We start from the raw sequence: 18605 nt of genomic DNA on the forward strand, positions 1-18605 counted from the left end.
AAGTCATTTAAGCTCATGTTTTTCCTGTTCTGCTAATCACAGAAGACTGAGGTGCACGTCTTGATGTCTAAGGTGGTATGAGTGGACATGTAAAATCACAGCTCACCTCTTTTAGAGTATTTGGGTTGACAGGAAACCCTTTCCCCCCCGAGAGGCTGGAGTATTTCTTTTCCAGATTACAAAGATTTTCCTTTTCCTGAAAGAACACAAAATCTATTAAGTTTAGTCAACCTTGGATTTCCCTGATGACTAACGACCTTTAATATTTTTTCAGATGACTTTATATATCTTTTGTAAAGTGTTTATATTTAAGTCTTTTGCCTGCTTTTTAAAAAATTACTTATTGGGTGTTTAAGTGTTATTATTGAGTCATAGGAGTTTTTAATATATTCTGGATACAAGTTCTTTGCCATTTCCTCTTTAAAAAAATATCTTTCCTTACCCCAGAGCACTTGCACTCCTATAATTTCTTCTGGAAACTTCATCACTTCAAGTTTTAAGTTTAAATCTATGATCGCTCTCAAATTAATTTGTATGGATGGTGTGAGAATGGATGGTGTTGAGGTTCCTTTTCTTCCTTGTTTACCCAGTTGATCCAGCACTATCTGTTGGAAAGACTTTCCTTTCTCTACTAGATTTCTTGGAGCCTTTGTAAAAAATGAATTAGACAGCATATGTGCGGGTCTACTTCTGGACTCTGTTTGTTTCCATTGATCTATATATCTATTTGCATGCCAGCACCACACACACAAGTAGTCTTAAATCCTGCAGCTTTATAGTAAGACTTGAAGTCAAATAGTATAAGTTCTCCAACTTTGCTCTTGTTCAAAGCTGTTTTGGCTATACTACACTGTTCAGACAATTCTCATATTTTGCAGAGTTAATGTTCCATTATGTTGCCATGAACACTGAATTAGTGAATGCAGAACCAGTATCCCTAAAGGAATGACAGGGCTGGATTACTGTGAGCCTCTGTATTGATCAATCAGCAAACACATAACTTTATTTTTATGTGTGTTTCTGTAAATGATGATCAACTAAATTTTAGCATCAACCTGCCAATCTCTACAAAATGTCTGTTGGAATTTTTATTGGGATTGAGCTGCATCTATAGATCCATTTGGGAAAATAAAAATTTTAATACTTATGAACCATAATTTTTACAACAGAATTATGTTTCATGTATTTTTAATAAGGAAATGTTATTTCTGTGAGGGTGCTTATCCATTTATAAAAATGTATCCCTAAGAAACTTCTTCCTTTTCGGCTAAAATTTCAGAAACATATTACATATTACACTATATAATTTAATCTGTGCCCTGGACTATTATGTGAAAGGGTAAAATGGCGGTGGGGAGGCTAATGGTGCTAAAGCAGAGTTCATCCCTAGAGCAGCAGAAAGGAATGGCAACTACAGCTCCATTCAGAGGTTTGTAGGTGCTGAAGAAGCAAGAGGGGAGGTGCTGCCGGGGATTGGTGTGGGCTACAGAGGCACTTTGAGTGAACTGAGAATTCTCTATAAAACACCGGTTTTCCTCTCTATTCTCAAACTGAAAATAGCTAAAATGGCAATGCTCCAGCCACACTTCTTCTAGGTGGGGTCATGGTACAGCTTCATATTTTAAAGTATCATCCAGGATTTGGTTTTTTCCTGCACACCATTCTGGGTCCATCTCATATGATCCCAACCGTCACTGGCCTGCATTCAAGGCTCAGTTTGGAGACTAGGCCCATCAACTCACATTTGTGGTGCCTTATTCATGAAATTAGACGATGGCCATATCAGGAAATCTGGTTGTGGAGGAATCCCTTTCCATGTAGCCACTTCAGGGGCGGGGGTGTGGACATGGTCCCTTTGGTGAGAATAACCTTTACCCCAAAAGTCATTCTTAGATTGCAATCCACTGCTCACTATTTAGAGGCACTTGCTTTGAAGGAAATGACTTTCCCCAAATTTCCAGTGCTGAAAGGGAAATACTTACTCTTTGCAGCATCATTATTAAATTATTCTTTTCTTTCACAAAGTGGTCTTGTTCTCTCTGAGCCTGCTGGACAATGTGATTGGCTTGCTTTTTCAATGCAGAAATTTTTTCCTGGAGGAAAAGAAGATGATCATAGAAAGTTGCAAATTAGACATACAAAGGTTTGCCAGTCTGTCCTGGAAACAAGAGAAAAGGTGTTTATAGCTGGAATAATATTCTCATTGATGGCTGGCCATGATTACTACCCAGAGGCAGTTTCCTAGACCGCCAAGCTCGTGGCTTTTCCTTACCTAAGGCCAACACAGTTTGAGCGGTTTAAAATCTATTTGAAGAACTCAGAAGTCAACAGGAAATCTTGTTTTAGATTATAAATGAATTTTTGGCATCATCTTGGGAGACGCCTTATGGGAAAAACAATGAAATTTCTTATTTAAACTGAGAGCTTAAGAAGTCACCTTCTCCATCTTCCCTTTGCTCAATTTTTTGGGTTTAGTCCAGAGTGCTGGGGTGTGATTCTAAATTCTGGAACAAGAGCTGATTTCTGGGCTGGGCATCTGGGTGCTAGGGGTTGGGAGGAGTCAGTCATGTGCATGGCATTCGTGGGGCTATTTCTAATGGTGACAAGCTATCAGCCAGCTTTGCGAACTATTGAGCAATGGACAGAGAAAGTTTCCAAGTAGATTTTGTTCATACGATTATTCTGAATCTAGCTACTATGATTGCAAAAGGAAGTAATTGAAAACAAACACCGAAATTTCTGATTTTCTCTAACTCGGTTTTCACATAAGAAAAAAAAAAAGGTATTATTTATAAATACATCCACAGCATTAAGTAACAATGGCTGTAACATGTAATGTTTATCTAGTTTAAAGCACCATTTGGCATATAGATGGCAGGCTCCATAATCTGCAAAATGTGATATGTGATTAAACACTCAAAGACATTCAGATGTAAAGACAGGCAGACAGACACATGCTATAGCTATATTAATGATTACTATTGTCACATAGTGAGGGGTATATTGTGATTTTGGCCTTGAATGACACCAGGCAAACGTACCTTTCTAGTAACAATGTTTCGTTGATATTCAGCCACCTCACGCAAGAGCTGTTGGGTCAGGTTCTCCTTTTCCTCATCCAGACGGCTCTCATGCTCTAGCTGCTGGAATTCCAGGTCCTCAAAGTGTTTGCTCTCAACATCCAACAGGTCAGCATCCTTTGGAGAAAAGCAAATGAAAACAAAACACACCAGAATGGCTATAGCCTTTTTAATGTGAAGAAAAAAAATTTAAAAGCAAACAGTCCAAAATATCTTTTCAATTACAACATCAAACAGGGTTATAATATGGTAACCCTTTTCTTTTGGAATTAACCCCCAGTGCAGAGACTGCTATTAGAATTGAAAAGGACTTGGGGGTAGGGGATGGGGACACATTTATTTCACCATTGATTTTAGACTGCTTTGTGGACAAAGAAACCCTTGCTTTAAATCTACTGGGTGGCTTTAAAATGGATCACTAAGTATACAAAGAATTCAGTGAATAACATAAATACTATCTGCAGACCAAAGGTGTGACATAGCCTCTTGAGAAAATTCCCATTTTCTACAAATGGTCAAATAAAATGGGACTTTAGTGATTAAATTCAAGATTTCAAAGTTGTTGACTGTAAAAAAAAAAGTTGGCATACATAACAGACCAGAGGTCTCTAAGAGGGATAATATGCCCCAAATGGCACACCACACAATCCACTAAGATGTGAAGAGAAAATATTAGAGCTCCTTCATACTTAATTTTAGTTTTTCGTTTCCTTTTATAATTCCTCAATAAATGTTTTTAATCTATACAGATAGAATAGCATATATACATTATTTAAAATAAATATATATTTTTGAGCATGCATAAGTATATATATGATCAATGTAACATATAGGCATGCATGCTCACATAATTTTATTGAAGAGAGGTATAATCAAACATATTTGGAGATTGGGGTTCTTAAAAAATTGTTTACAAAACTTCTTAGTGGAAAGTAGGGACCACAGCTCTCACCAGGCACAAAGAGAGACTCAAAGATTACATACAGTACTCTGGGTAATCTTGAGGACACTTAAGAAAGATCTGAAATCGTAAAAATCAGATGATCTAGAACAGGCATTCTCCAACTCATAAGATGCCTGAAGACAAGAATGAATCTGTATCTGTGCAAAATCGACCCGTGTTGTATAAGTTATTCTCCAATCTATTTTTAAAAAAATATATTTTATTGATTTTTTACAGAAAGAAAGAGAGAGGGATAGAGAGTTAGAAACATTGATGAGAGAGAAACATTGATCAGCTGCCTTCTGCACACTCCCCACTGGAGATGTGCCCGCAACCAAGGTACATGCCCTTGACCAGAATCGAACCTGGGACCCTTCAGTCCGCAGGCCGATGATGCTCTATCCACTGAGCCAAACCAGTTAGGGCTCTCCAATCTATTTTTTAAAAAACATCCACTCCTTTACTTTTGGAGACTTTGACAGAACTATAAATGTGGTATGTATAGATTTTTAAAAATATATAATTTATAAATAATCTATGGCAAAAAAGAAGAGGCAGCTAAACAATATGGATCACAGCTCTTCATAGGCAAAAAAGCCAATACTTTTTTATCAATCAAAACATCAAAAAGAGTTGAAAAAATAAATATATCATAATTTAGATCTGCATCAGTATTTAACTCTATCCACCTCCTAGTTTTTATGTAAGTGGTAATAAATTAAGTCTTTTAATCAAATGGAATATATTTCTATTTTATGGAATAAATTTTATTCTGTGAATGATTCACAGAAGAGATATTAGCTACCATGTAACCCATGTGATTAAAACCAACACTATAGCAACAGAAGTGTATTCTCAAAACTTAAGAGCAGAAAAAACAATTTGAAAAATTTATCATTTAAAACTTCTTTACACTTAAATTGGCAAGACTAAAATATGCTTTTGGGTTCAAGTTATTGCCTGACATTTCAAGTTTCTCAGACATTTCATGTTTATTATTTCTAAAGAAATTAATAAATTCAGACCAAATCTAGTCTCTACTGAAGAAATTAAGAGATAACTCCAGTATTATGTCTTGAAACAAGTATTAAGTCCTACAGTCTTGCAGCAATACATTAGCTGATATATTTATTCATACAGGCATACACACTAATTTTTAAAGTCTTTCCATTAAGCTTGGTTTGTGTCTAAATGTTATTGAGATAAAAATTTAATAAACTTTTTTTTAATTTATAGATAATCTACATTCAAAGTGGATATATATGGCTCACAATATATACACTATGCTAGTCAGTCCCTCACTCCACATCTGGTTAACATACAGTATGTTATTTTAACCGCACGGAGGTCAGAGAGTCACTAATTAATTTGTAGTAAATATTTAAACCACTGCATGACAATAATAGCACACTAGGAAGGAAACTGGAAAACTAAAGCTAAACTCGGCACTCAGATTCCGTGGGTGTAATCATCTGATCAAGTTATCTAAACTATCAAAATGTGTGTCTATAAACTTACACTGTGAAAGAAAAACAACTTGGGAGGGCAAAAAAACATTTAAAAGGTATTAGATAATACAAATTTAGGGGATGAAAATTGGGAGAAGCAGTTTCATTGTGCACAAAACAATATAGGCAAGAAGCTCCGGTAAGTGTACGATGAGTTGAATGAAAATCTGAAGTCCACTTCACTACTAGAAGAACAAATCTTTACCGCTGGCAAGCTTAAAGGCCAGGTGTGAAAGGCCCTGAAACAGCTCACTAAAGAAAATTCAGTGCAATTCTTTTTTTCTTTCCAATAACTTTTGAGAATTTATATGGCAGAGTTTATATGTAGATCTTTAATGTTTTCTTTGCCTTGTAGAGGAAGAAGAGAATAGATGTGGTAAAGCCAGGAGAGATTCAAGTAATGATTTCATGACAGCTCAAGACCAAGTCTGAAAGAAAATTTAAATGGGGCTCAGGCTTTAACATTCCTGCATCTTTTTAAAAATATATATATTTTATTTATTTTTTACAGAGAGGGAGGGAGAGGGAAAGAGAGTTAGAATCATCCATCAGCTGCCTCTTGCACACCTCCAACTGGGGATGTGCCCGCAACCAAGGTACATGCCCTTGACCGGAATCGAACCTGGGACCCTTTCAGTCTGCAGGCCAACGCTCTATCCACTGAGCCAAACCGGTTAGGGCAACATTCTTGCATCTTATGTTCTATAGTCAAACACTTTAACTGCATACTTTTGGAATTTGGAAAGATAATGGTACAATGGTACATCTAGTACAACCTCTTCATTTTATACAGGAGGATACTGAGGCCCATGGAAGTTGAATGACTTATGCAAGATTAAATTATAAACTGATTGTAGAGTCACTGACAAGGTCTCCCAATTATAGATATTATGGTGCCCTGATGGTGTGGCTCAGTTGTTGAGTGTCAACCTGTGAACCAGGAGGTCATGGTTCAATTCCCGGTAGGGGCACATGCCCAGGTTGTGGCTCCATCCTCCATTCCAGTGTGGGGCCTGCAGGAGGCAGCCAATCAATGATTTTCCCTCATCATTGATCTCTCTCTCTCTCTCTTTCTCTCTCCCTCTCTGAAGTCAATTAAAAAAATAAATTAACAAAATATATAATACACACACACACATATATATATATATAATATGGAATAAAATTTGTTTAAAACCAGGAGGCTAAAATCAACTAGGCAGCTGAATAAATATCCAAAGCACAAGAAACTGTCCTAGCCAGGTGTTGCCTGCATTTAATAATGGAACCTATCCTGGCAAATGAAAGACTCATTTAATTTCAGCTTTCTCTCCCACACTACTCATACACCGGGGAGCAATTTGATTGGTGAGCCCATATCCACTACATATTATTGCAGGCCATGAAACAACATCAGAGGAAAAGTGCAATCTGACTCTTAAAGCAATGATTTAGAGGTAAGAAGCTCAGTCATAAATCCATAGGGTTGAATACACAAAATCAACCTACAATTTCAGCTTAAGTATTTGAGACAACATACAGTTTAAGAAAATGATGTTCTTCCTATTCCTTTATGATTTTATTTTGTATAACTTGCCACCTAATGAAATTTGTTGTAATAAAACCAACTTTATTGAATCTAGTTAAAATGCCTTGGGGAAAACTTTGTGGTGAAATGGTAATCTGAAATGTTTGAGGTCTGAAGGGAAATGAATTGTGGTAACACAGGAAAGTTTCACTTCTCACGAAATAGGTGAACTTTTTACTTATTAAGCCAACGGATTGGTGAAGAGTTACTATGGTCGTTATTCCTGAAAAAATAGAATTAGTAGACCTCTTGATATCAAGAGAACAGAAGCTATCACAAGCCAGTTTTTCTCCTAAGAAAAAGGGTTTTATGATAAGTATATTACACTCTGCTTGGGGAGGAAGAGGAAAGAGTCTTTGCCTTTAATTAGTGAAATATGCTTTCTACATAATTTCCTTTCCTCTTTTGTACTCAAAATCCTTAGAATGTATACAAATTTATGTGTTATCCTATAGAAGCTAGATTAAGCAAACAGCAATTATATCAACCTGAGTTCAGTTTATTAATAGAATCTACCAATTTTTATCTGAAGTGATGTTTATAAAGAATACAAACAATAACTGCATAACTAGAGGAAAGAATGAACAAAATATACAACTATGTTGCTGACTCATAGTATTTCAGCTATGTAAAAACTTTAGTAATAAGGAAAGTTGAAAAATATTAAACAATTAAAAAAAGCAGTTCCCCGACCTCTTTTGTGAACTGGCATAAACACAAATAAATGACAAACTAAAATAATTTTATAAATACTATTATTCTTTTCCTAATCATTGATACCACAAGATTTCCAGAGAACGTGCCATTGAGGGATTAAGAGTTTTATCTTCTTACAGCAAATTTAGCTGCACACGATAAAATGAGTGACGAGGAAGAAACACTGTTGGAACTTCCTTTGATCCAACATTGTAAGAAATAACAAGTATTAAAACTGTTATGCTGCAGTTTAACTTGTCTGCATTCGGCACTCTTTATTAAGATGCTTTCCACCTCTGCAATATACAGAAAAGTTTTAACTAATTTTTCATAACCTAGTGATGCTCAAGGCATCAAATATCTTTGTATTAAAGGCCATCTTAAACATTTTCGAGGGTGGGCTATCTTATTTTTCAACCTGGGAAAGCTCAAGGAGGTAGACATAATGGCATGAATGAAATTAGCCTTCTTTTCTACTCATGTGGAATCATAAATTGTTAGTCACTCAAAACTAATTACTCTTATGTGATTTCTTTGAAAGTCCAAGACTTTTAATGACTGCTTCCCCAGGGCCACACTTTATTTGGGCTTCTGTTTCGAGGAAACGGCCCTGCTCTCTCTGAACTAAGAAGTGGCCTTTGATTCTGAAACCGTCCACGTAGTCGTGTTTTCAGAGTGTGGCCGTGTTCGGCACTGCCAGCATCATGGATCAGTGAATAACCTGATGAAGTTCAACTAGAAGGTCTGTGCTGTACTAAGTTTTTAAAGTCATGACATTCACATAGAAGATGTTGAGGCCACTAGTACTGCCCTGCATCTTAAGGCTGCATGTTTGATTGCTGTGATTGTGCTTGTGAGTTCAACGTCACCACTAGTAAGAAGTAGAAAGAAAAACCATACACTAAGCGGTGGTGGGGAGCAAACAGGAGAATTTTTGGACAAGAGAATAAAATTAAGCTAAAAAATATTCAAGGGCAAATAGTATTCACAATGCAGCGCAGAATGGGGTGAAGATGTCAGTTGATTTAAATGCTACAATCTTGGTGACCAGTACATGTCAGGAATTGCTCTCTTGAAAAAACTAAAACAGAAAACAAACAAACAAGAAAGCACCCAAAAACAAAGAATGTTTTTACATTATCAGTTAGGTGAAGGATTCTAACAAGGTAATTTTTAGCTGATTACCGTGATATATTATATACTGTCAGCATGCATATTTCTGTTTAAAAAAATATCTAATGACCAGAACTTATGCAAATTTATGGTATGTGAAAAAGGAAGTCGGAGTAAGTAGAATTTAATTGAAAAAACAAAAACAAAACAAAAAAAAAAAGCAAAAAACAATGGGCACATTCCTGTTTGCTACTGACCCTCTTCAGCTGCTGCTGTAACTGTTCCCGCATGGACTCAGGACAAGTGTCCAGCTGGGTCTTCTGCTCGGAGTAAAGCTCCTGAAGCCTCTCTAGTTTTTCCCTTTCAGCATCAAGCTTTACCTTCTCCTGAAGTTCAGAAATCAGAAAATAGAAGAATAGAAATTACCTTCACACCTAAGCAGGCGTTAGTGAACATTTTCCAAGGATAACACATACAGTACAGTATATGCAAACTCTAGATATCCTATGAACGTAGAAATATAGGCTAGTGACTAGGAACAGGGGGTATAAGTGGAAGTAGAAACAAGGGACCCATTTCTGTATTCTCAAAACACAATCTGCCTCCTGGAGTATTGGCAATGACCCCCATCCTTCCTTCCTTCCCTCCTTCCTTCCTTCATGCCACCACGTTAAATAAGCTGGGGAAGCAACGGTAGTGTTGGTCAATGGTCAACAAAGAACAAAAGCAATGTCAGCAGAATTCATAAGATAGCCTTGCAGAGAGCCAGACAATGAAAAGCAGGCATTTACCTCAAGTACTGTGGTAGTCCAATTTGCTCAAGACATTTCTTAGGCAAGCTTTGGAAATCATTGAAATTTTATTCCCATATCAGAGGCACATTAGGCACTTTAGGTAATACCCTGGCATCCGAAACAGTTCTAGCTATCTGGTAAACCTCAGTGCTTAAGCAATTTGAGGACCTGATTCCAAGGAGAACATCTAATTCTGAGGCTGAGAGAGTTAGTAAAAAAAAAAAAAAAAAAAAAGACTTGACTAAGCAGTGAGAGGAAGGTATGTAAGAGACTCCGAATGTGTGACATTTACTGTGGAGATAAGAACTTCCCCTATACGGACTGACTAAAAAAATAAGTGAAACATGGACTGTGAAAAAAGAGGAGAAGAGAACACCCAGGAGTCAGAGAATAGAAGAGAAAGGAGAAGATAGCACTAAATCCCTCCTAAGTCACACACTCCAAAGTGACCCCGGACATTTTCCGGAGTATAATAGGTGAATCTGTAATACATTGATTACCAGACCCTCCAATGCCACTCAGTAAACAAACAAGACTTCAACCTGTTTAGTGCTGGTCTTCCCAACTTGTGTTCCCTTTATGATACTCTGAACCCTTGATGTAAACTTCAGACCTGATTCTCTCCTTGCGGAACACTCTCGGACTACACAAAAGCACTTTATGAAGCATGACCACAGTTTCACCCTCAGTAAGCAAAATACCATGTCCTTCCTTTCCTTCGTTCATTCTGTGTGAATTGGTAGAAATAAAACTGGCTTCTAAGTATATTACGGAAATAGTTTTTTAAAAGATGAAGCTCTGAAGTAGTCCTATGAAATTATACTTACTATAACTTCTTCATCCAAATGGCCATGATTTCCTGTGTAAACATATATTTAGATTCTTTATAAAAGATGTTATGGTGGTTTTTTTTAAAAAAGTCTAAAACTGTTCACTTGAGTCTCTATTTTTGGCTTAAATTTTAAAGTGTCAAGAACATTTTAGAAATGAATGTTTTGATTTAGAAATGCATTCTTTTCTCAAAATGATTTAATCCAGAAATCATAAAACTGAAATCCTACTTCATATATCAACCTAAAAATGATTCTGTAACTTATACCTCAGCAGATTGTAAGTACAGTGTCCTGGTCTGTAATGGCAAGTCTGCTCATTGGGCGCATACATTGAGCAGGAATTGGAGAAAGTAATGACACTGTTCAGAGAAAAAAAAAAGATTCTCAAGTGTTGATTCATAGTAAAACTGAATATACTGGCAGTACCAGTTAGATTTAGTCTTTGCTTTTAGAATCAATCATTTTTCCCTTATAAAACCAGCAATACAGAGTACCCATTGTCTTTTGGCCAATAAAATGTATTTCCTCTGTGTGTAGATCAAAGATGGCCCTCTTTAGAAAGCAAATAGTGTTATCCAAAAACAATTCTATTTCTAGATATTACATCACCAAATTTTGCAGTAAATCTAGTTCCAAACAGAAAGTTAAGCAAATAAGAAAACCATTTATTCCAATTAAATACCATAAGTTCAAAGCCCACAAATTTAAAGTTATATTTGATAAAAAACACGGATACAATATTTGATAATATGAAAAGGTGCTGGCCTAAAACACAGGTCTCAATCCAAAGAAATAAACAATTGCTCTGATGCCCTCATTTTAAAAAAAATTGTTATATGTACACATATAATACCTCAATAAAAAAATGTCAAAAAAATAAAAAAAAATTGTTAATAATAGATCACAAATGAACAGCTAATAAGAAATACCTTATGTTTACATAGTGCCTTCCTCCTGAGGTGCTCAAAACGTTTCGCAATTCCATACAAGGGGGCGGTTAGAAGAATTATGCAAGCAGGCACCATCAGAACCTTCTGCAGCTTCTCTGAGATTTACCCGTAAGGCTGTGACCGCTACCTAGGTCTCAGTGGGGCCAACGCTAGGGCAAAGGAAGTAAAGGGGAAGGATGAAAGAAGGACTAGTGGCAGGTGTACCCGGCCATAAATCACAGAGGACCCCAGAGGTGACATCACTCCTGCCAGAGCCAGAAGTAGATCAACTCTGAGTCAGAAAGAAATTAATATTCCTCTCTCCTATTTACTGCCCAGGAAGTTTTCAGAGGAAAATTAGCTCCAAGCAAGTAGTTAATTAGAGCTGAAAGTATCACCTAATACAGCAAAGGTAAAATAGATGGACAAATTAGACGGCGCTCTAATTGCTTTCTACAATTATTGTGTTATAATTGATTTTTACAGGGATTCTTGCTTTTCACGTGTAAAATATTAAAACAGGTGTCATTCTCTTCCCCCAGATTTAAAACTCACCTATTCCAATGACCATAGCACAGTGATATTTTCCAAACGTAAAATTGGGAAAGAGTATAACTTTTTTAAGAGATTCATAAAATTGATTTTCAGGAAATACATGAATTAAATTTTTAATATTTTAATAAATTTAACTTTGTTGAAAAAATAAGATTTCAAGGAATTTGGACACACCAGGAAAACCCAGGTGTACAGGGGACATTTACAAAACCAAGAACAGATCAAGATTCCCTAGAGACACGGCTGTTTCCATCAGCACTGTTCTCACATTGACTTGTCCTCGTCACAAATTCATTGCCAGATGGTGCCTGTTTTGTGTACTTAAGACTGATGTCCCTGAGGTGTATATACAGCCAAAAGTAGATTATTTGCGGGCAAATGAAAGTAGAAATCAGTACATCAACCAGGCTTATGTTTGTTTCCATAGTGAGTTGTTCATTCACTCACTCAATAAATATTTATAAGGGGCTAGAGGTAGAGAAGAGAGGGAACTTGATCACTTCTTATGAAGTACAGGCTATTCAGCTCTGTGGTTCTTAGCCCAAACTGCACGTTAGAATACCTTCTGTGAGCTTTTCAATATGTTATTTCCAGGCCTCCACTTAATCAGAAAGGCTAAGGAATGAGCCTTTAAAAAATCTCGTCAGCCCAGCAAGAGTGGCTCAGTTGGTTGAGTGTCGTCCTGTGTTCAATTCCCAGTCAGGGCATATACCTAGACTGTGGATTCGACCCCTGGTTGGGCACATAAGGAAGGCAACAGATCAATGTTCCTCTCTCACATCGATGTTTCTTTCTCCCTTCCTCTCTCTAAGCATGTCCTCAGGTGAGAATAAAACACAAAACAACAACAACAAAAATCTCTCCAACTTTTCTAATATGCAGCCAGGCTAAATCACTGATTTAGCCACCCAGGATGATGTGAAAGGCAAAAGCAATTAACTATATTTTGATTTTCCTAATGAAGACACCAGATTCTACCACAGGGTACAACAGAAATTGTTCTTAAATATTTGGTCTTAGCACCTTTGCTTCAGAATATGAAAGGCTTCTCTTACAAGTAACATCCCAGTTGTTTTTGTCCCAAATTTTTACATTCATATTAAATGCTTCAAGTAAACTAAACGAAAATTGGATTGTGAGAGATTTCAATATCCAATATGCATTCAGAGAGAAATGATGCATTTCAAATTCAGGTGCAAAATGATTCTCTTCTAATAGACAAATGGTCAGGAGTGGTTATAAAGTTACCCTAAATAATTTGAATTTGCACAAAAGAATTGCCAATAATCTCGAATGAACGTAATAGACCAAGGGTTGTCATAGGACCACTTATGTTGCTAGATCTGTGCTTAGAAGACAGTAACATAAGTTTTCTCTTTTAAGTTGTATTCTTGAACTGAAATTTAACTTGTTGGTTCTATCTGAATTTCAATACCACACAGAAATTCTTGAATACCAATGAAAAAAATCATTTTAGCATATCTAAGTGTGCAATACTTGTTAAGCAGATGGTTCAAGATTATTCTGAAAAGATTCTTACGTTATTAGCTTGTATGGCTGCTAGTTAAAACAGAGGACACTCAGTTAAATTTTAATTTCAGGTAAACAATAAATTACCTTTTAATGTAAGTGAGTCCCAAATAATGCATGAGACATAATTATACCAAAAATGTCTTTTCTTTTTCACACTGTCATGCCATGAACTCATAGGGAATGGGCTCCCGCAGCTCAGGCTCCTTCCCATTGGTTCTCACACAGTGTGGCTCTCTGGGTGGAGCCGGCTGGCGCTTCAGCTGAACCCAGGTTCCCTTCTCTGTGGCTCCCTTCCTCTTCTGATCATTTTCCGTCACACGTTCCAGGGAGCTATCTCAGCTCTTAGGGTGTTTAATGCGCTCAGTACGTACGTTCATTCTGTCGGCCAGATCTTGCCCTTAACTTGTTTGTTCGCCACAATGCCCACCACATGTTGGATGACACTGCAGACTCCTCCAGTTTTGCCATGGGAACATTTGTGAACACTGTACCTCCCTTGATGCCTACATCATCTTTTTTTGTAGATTTGCATGTATGTGGCCAAAGGAACAACTCCACGTTTTCTAAAAGGCCCAGGAAACACAGTGGGTGCCTTTCTTCTTTCCCTTTGTGTTAGTCATTTCGGCGAATGACTGAAAGGTGGTTATTCCGGCCCAAAGGGAAAGCTATTTTCTGTGTATTGGAAATGCAAATTTAACTGGAGGGGGCAAATCCAAAAGCATCACTAGTTTGATAAGGTTTTCTTGAAAATAAAGACCCATCTTTGTAACTTCCAAGCTGTTTAGCACAGAATCCAGCACACACTAGGTAACAGGAACATGTTTCATGAAACATTGGGTCAGATTTTGAATGGGTACAATGCTGGGTTAAAAGTCAGAGTCCCTAAGCCGTCATTTTTAAAGGTGGTCCATCCAAAATCCTCTCTGTACACCCTAGAATCCCTTTCCTTAACATTTTCTAAACACTGTGGGGTTGTCTAGCAGGCAGGCATCCTCCTTGGTTCATGGATTAGGCAACTGTTTTAAGCTTAAGGCCACTTATCTGAAATTCTTAAGGCCACAAGTGTTCCAGATTTCAGAATATTCTTAATTTTAGAGGGGTTACACAGTTCATATAGCATATATTATATGGCGTTTCCAGTGAGGTTGGGAAGATACCTTTACTCAAACATGTTACCATTTCTACAGCTACTTAAGAATATTCACACCAAGTGAATATTAGTCAAAGTCAGGTTTCGCGACCAACTAAATTTTGGTGCCAACCTTACTAAACTAAAAGATTTTTTCTCCATAAAACTTTTCAGATTTTCGAATTGCAGAGGAATAATATAAACCAGTGGTGGCGAACCTATGACACGCGTGTCAGCCATTTCTGATGACACGCGGCCGCTGAGGCAGCCGCATGCCGAGGATGAAACATTTGAGAAATAATGTTTTTTCCTCAAAATGACACACTACCCGAGTTATGCTCAGTTTTTTGGCGAAGTTTGACACACCAAGCTCAAAAGGTTGCCCATCACTGATATAAATTTATGTCTATAAATGGTGATTGTCGAGAACCCGTTCTCTGTCTGCCTCTGAGGCATTTTCCCATTATTTCTTTCTGGATTTTTTTCCCCCTTTGGCTTTGATATTTTAATTACAAAATTAATGGATATTTAGTGTAAAAAAAACTTGGAAAACTAAAACACTAAGAATTTATGTAATCAAACAACCACCAAAAAAAAAAAAAATACCCTAATCTGGAATCCTGTTGATTTAATCCTCAAATCCTTTGATATATTTCCACTTCCTCTAATCAGGGAGCTAACTTTGAAATGTAAGAAAGAAGCAAGGGAAGCGCTGGGTCCCTCTGAACATGGACTGCTACGTGGCCAACACTCTGCACTCAGGAGGCATTAACACTTTGCTGAGGAATTCGGGCCTGGCTCAGGTCTTCCCCTGGCTCTGCAGGAAGGATGGGGAGGAAGTAACAGGTACTTTGGCAAGACAATAATGGGCAATGACACTTAACCATCTGAAATACAGTGACATATGCTTATTGTAGGAAAATCAGTCCATTCATTTAAGATTTCATTCAGGAGCATGTTGTATAGCATAGAGTGATTTAAGCTTCAGTTGACAGCTTTAAGATGTTTTGGCTATAAAATGTGCAGGTCAGGATGGCTACAGAGTATCAGGATCTACCTGAGTGAGGATCATTAAGAAAACACATAAGAAAAATCTATATAAACAAACACATACGCCCGCACGTTCTCAGCAGCTGCCCAAAATGGGACTTTGCCTTGGCTGAAGGCTGTGGAAGGAAGGGAAGCCGGCTCCCCACGAGGCCTTTGGCCAAACTGAGCTCCCTGGATCTGGTGGCCTCCCCACTCTCAGTCACCAAGCCCAGTAAACTAAAGCAGTTTACTAGAGCAGAGATGAACAATCCTCTCTCCTTTCACCCCCCCGCCCCCCAAAAAAGCATGATGGCCTCTTTGCTTACTGCTTCATCAAATAAGCATCCCCTCTGAGTTGATATTTGAGTCGGATACTTATATCTGCTCAGGGTTTATCTGACTCATAGAGATTCTGTCTGTGATGGGACCGCTGTCTGAGAACACGACAGGCAGGTGGCATTAGCTCAGAGTGACATGGAAACAAGCTTACTGGTGCTCTTGACAGTGGTACCCAGAAGGGCAGTGAAAGCCGCCGAGCAGATGTTCAATAAGTATATAACTGAATACATCACCTATATTTTATGTTATATGTACAATTATGTTTATATTTTATACGGCAACATTAATAAATAGTAATAATCTATATTAATTTATACTAAATGTATCAAATTAAATGACAGTTCCCAAATCAGTTAAAAGAAATAATACTAAAGACTGGTCTTGAGAACCAAGGAAACGAGGTCAATAATTTCACAGCGGGATTTGAACTCTGAGGTGTTACTAAAACTTCTTCCTAGAGCCAGGCCTACAGGATGTGCTATCAACATCTGAATCAGAGCTTGCCCAACAGGGATATGTTTTCAGGTTTTGGTTTACTCATTCCACAGTTTATATCTGATAGCAGCAACAGGTGTATGGAAAAGGAAATGAGAATTCAAAAGAGCAAAGGCCACTTCCGCCTTCTGTCTTACGCTCCGGCTCGACTGGCAGTGTGATTACAAGCCCACTGGCATGTGCAGTTGGGCCGCCCATCCCAGCTGTCCCGACACTTGGCCGCTTTGCTCTTGGGCAGGTGTTTGGCTCAGTGCTTCTGGAAAGGCCCAGCCTGGACTTGTCCTTAGCAGGAGATCCATGAACAATTCTCAGAGAATACTGGGTGGTATGCTGGCGCTCACTACAAGCTCAGTGAACAGTCTAAAACACGGCCTTCCTCTATTTCACAGGCCAGAGAGGAACATAAATATCTAACAAGCCCAGAACGAATGTAAATGATCATGTGTGATTCATAAAAGGACTAAAAGAACAACAGGGAGAAACTAATCTGAACTGGAGAGGTCTTTAAGGGCTTTTTGGAAATACTAACACTGGACCTAAGCCCTGAAAGATGTAACCAACAGACATGGAACATGAGGAAGGGCATTCCAGGCAGGGCAAACTGATCCACAAGGGACCTTTTGAGGGGGTGGACCTTTTCTAGGGGAATAGATCTTTAAACAAATAGAAAGAAGACCATCATGAGAGTGGTGTGAAGAAGGGGAGGTGGTGACAGGAAGGCACGTGGTAAGTAAGGAATTCAGATTTACATAAAATGCAGTGGAACACAAACCTGAGCGATATGAGCTACTTTATATATATTTTTAAAAGTCACTCTGGATGCTGTGAAAAGAATGGGCTAAAGGAAAGCAAATGGGAATGGGACCAAGGAAGATATTTTGAAGATTCAGAAGAAAATACTATTAGTTGAGAGGCAGAGAAGTTGAAGTAATTGAGAGATGTGTTCATAATCAACGATGTGGGAGTGGTGGAGAAGAAGTGTCACGATCTACTCCCAGGTTTCTGTATGAACATCGGGGTGGAGAGAGATGCCATTTCCTGGACTGGGAAAACCGGAGGAAGAATAGGATCGGAAAGGGAGAGGATGTGGAAGGCAAGGGGAAGGATAAGATCAAGAGTTCAGTTACAGGGTATCCAGTTGACAATATCTGAGTGTAGATATCAGGTGGGCCATGGGATATGAGCCAGAAGTTCAGAAAAGGATGGTAGACTAAAGACAAACATGAGACAGTAACCAGCACATACAGGTTACTGGAAGCCATGGCTATAAAAGAATGTGAGGCTACAAAAAAAAGGGGGGGGGGTTCAGATCAGAGAAAAATATTCTTAACACCTGGTTAGATAGAGACAGAGGAGCAAGCAAAGAAAACTAAGATGGAAAAGTCAGAAAGATGAGTAAGAGATAAAAGTGAAAACCAGAAGAGCATGGTACGGGAGACAAAGGGGTGGGAGAGAAGGGAAGTGCCAACAAAAAGTTGTCCCCTGTCTTGAATGCTCCTCAGGAGTCTAATCACAAGAGGACTGAAAAGCACCCAGTGAGCTGGGCAGCACCTAGGTCTTCAGTAGTTTTAACAGGAGCAACTCTGATGGAGCAGTGGGACCCTCAGCCAACGGGAATGAGAGGAATGGTTACGTGGGAAGAGGACACACAGAGTGCTAGAACAACGGGAAAGTCTGCCTATGATGAAGAGAAGTGAAATGAGGTATTAGCTAGTAGAATGTTCAGTTTTAAGTAATAACTTTCTAAAATACTAATGCTGGCATGCTGACAGCAAAGGTCCAGTAAAGAGAAAGAAGATGGTGAAGAGGGATACAGGACTGCAGATGTTGAGGTGAATGGCATGAGGCCCATGGCACATACAAAGCCTCTGGTCTTTGAAGGGAAGAAAGAACCTTCCTCAGCTGTGAGAGATGGGATGCTTCTCATTTCTCAGTGCAGAGGGTCATTAGATCCTCTCAAAGCCAGAGGGAGGAAAGGGGAACAAAGCAAAGGGACAAAATCGCCATACCATAAAATGGTGGAGTAAGTTTGTTTGAGAAACACAGTAATGCCACCAAGCAA

General features: G+C 38.2%; 1 protein-coding gene across 1 annotated transcript in view; it reads right to left on the reverse strand.

Annotated features, from left to right (window-relative positions):
* Positions 1–18605, reverse strand: part of PHLDB2 (pleckstrin homology like domain family B member 2) — a 114124-nt gene that overhangs the window by 34814 nt on the left and 60705 nt on the right. Inside the window, exons 6-9 of the mRNA XM_028153259.2 lie at positions 9165–9293; positions 3042–3197; positions 1983–2093; positions 107–196 (exon numbers count right to left, since the gene is read on the reverse strand). Coding sequence (XP_028009060.2) covers positions 107–196; positions 1983–2093; positions 3042–3197; positions 9165–9293 — 486 coding nt within the window. The remainder of the gene's footprint in view (positions 1–106; positions 197–1982; positions 2094–3041; positions 3198–9164; positions 9294–18605) is intronic.

The sequence above is a fragment of the Eptesicus fuscus genome, chromosome 3, assembly GCF_027574615.1.
Source record: "Eptesicus fuscus isolate TK198812 chromosome 3, DD_ASM_mEF_20220401, whole genome shotgun sequence".
Taxonomy (NCBI): domain Eukaryota; kingdom Metazoa; phylum Chordata; class Mammalia; order Chiroptera; family Vespertilionidae; genus Eptesicus; species Eptesicus fuscus.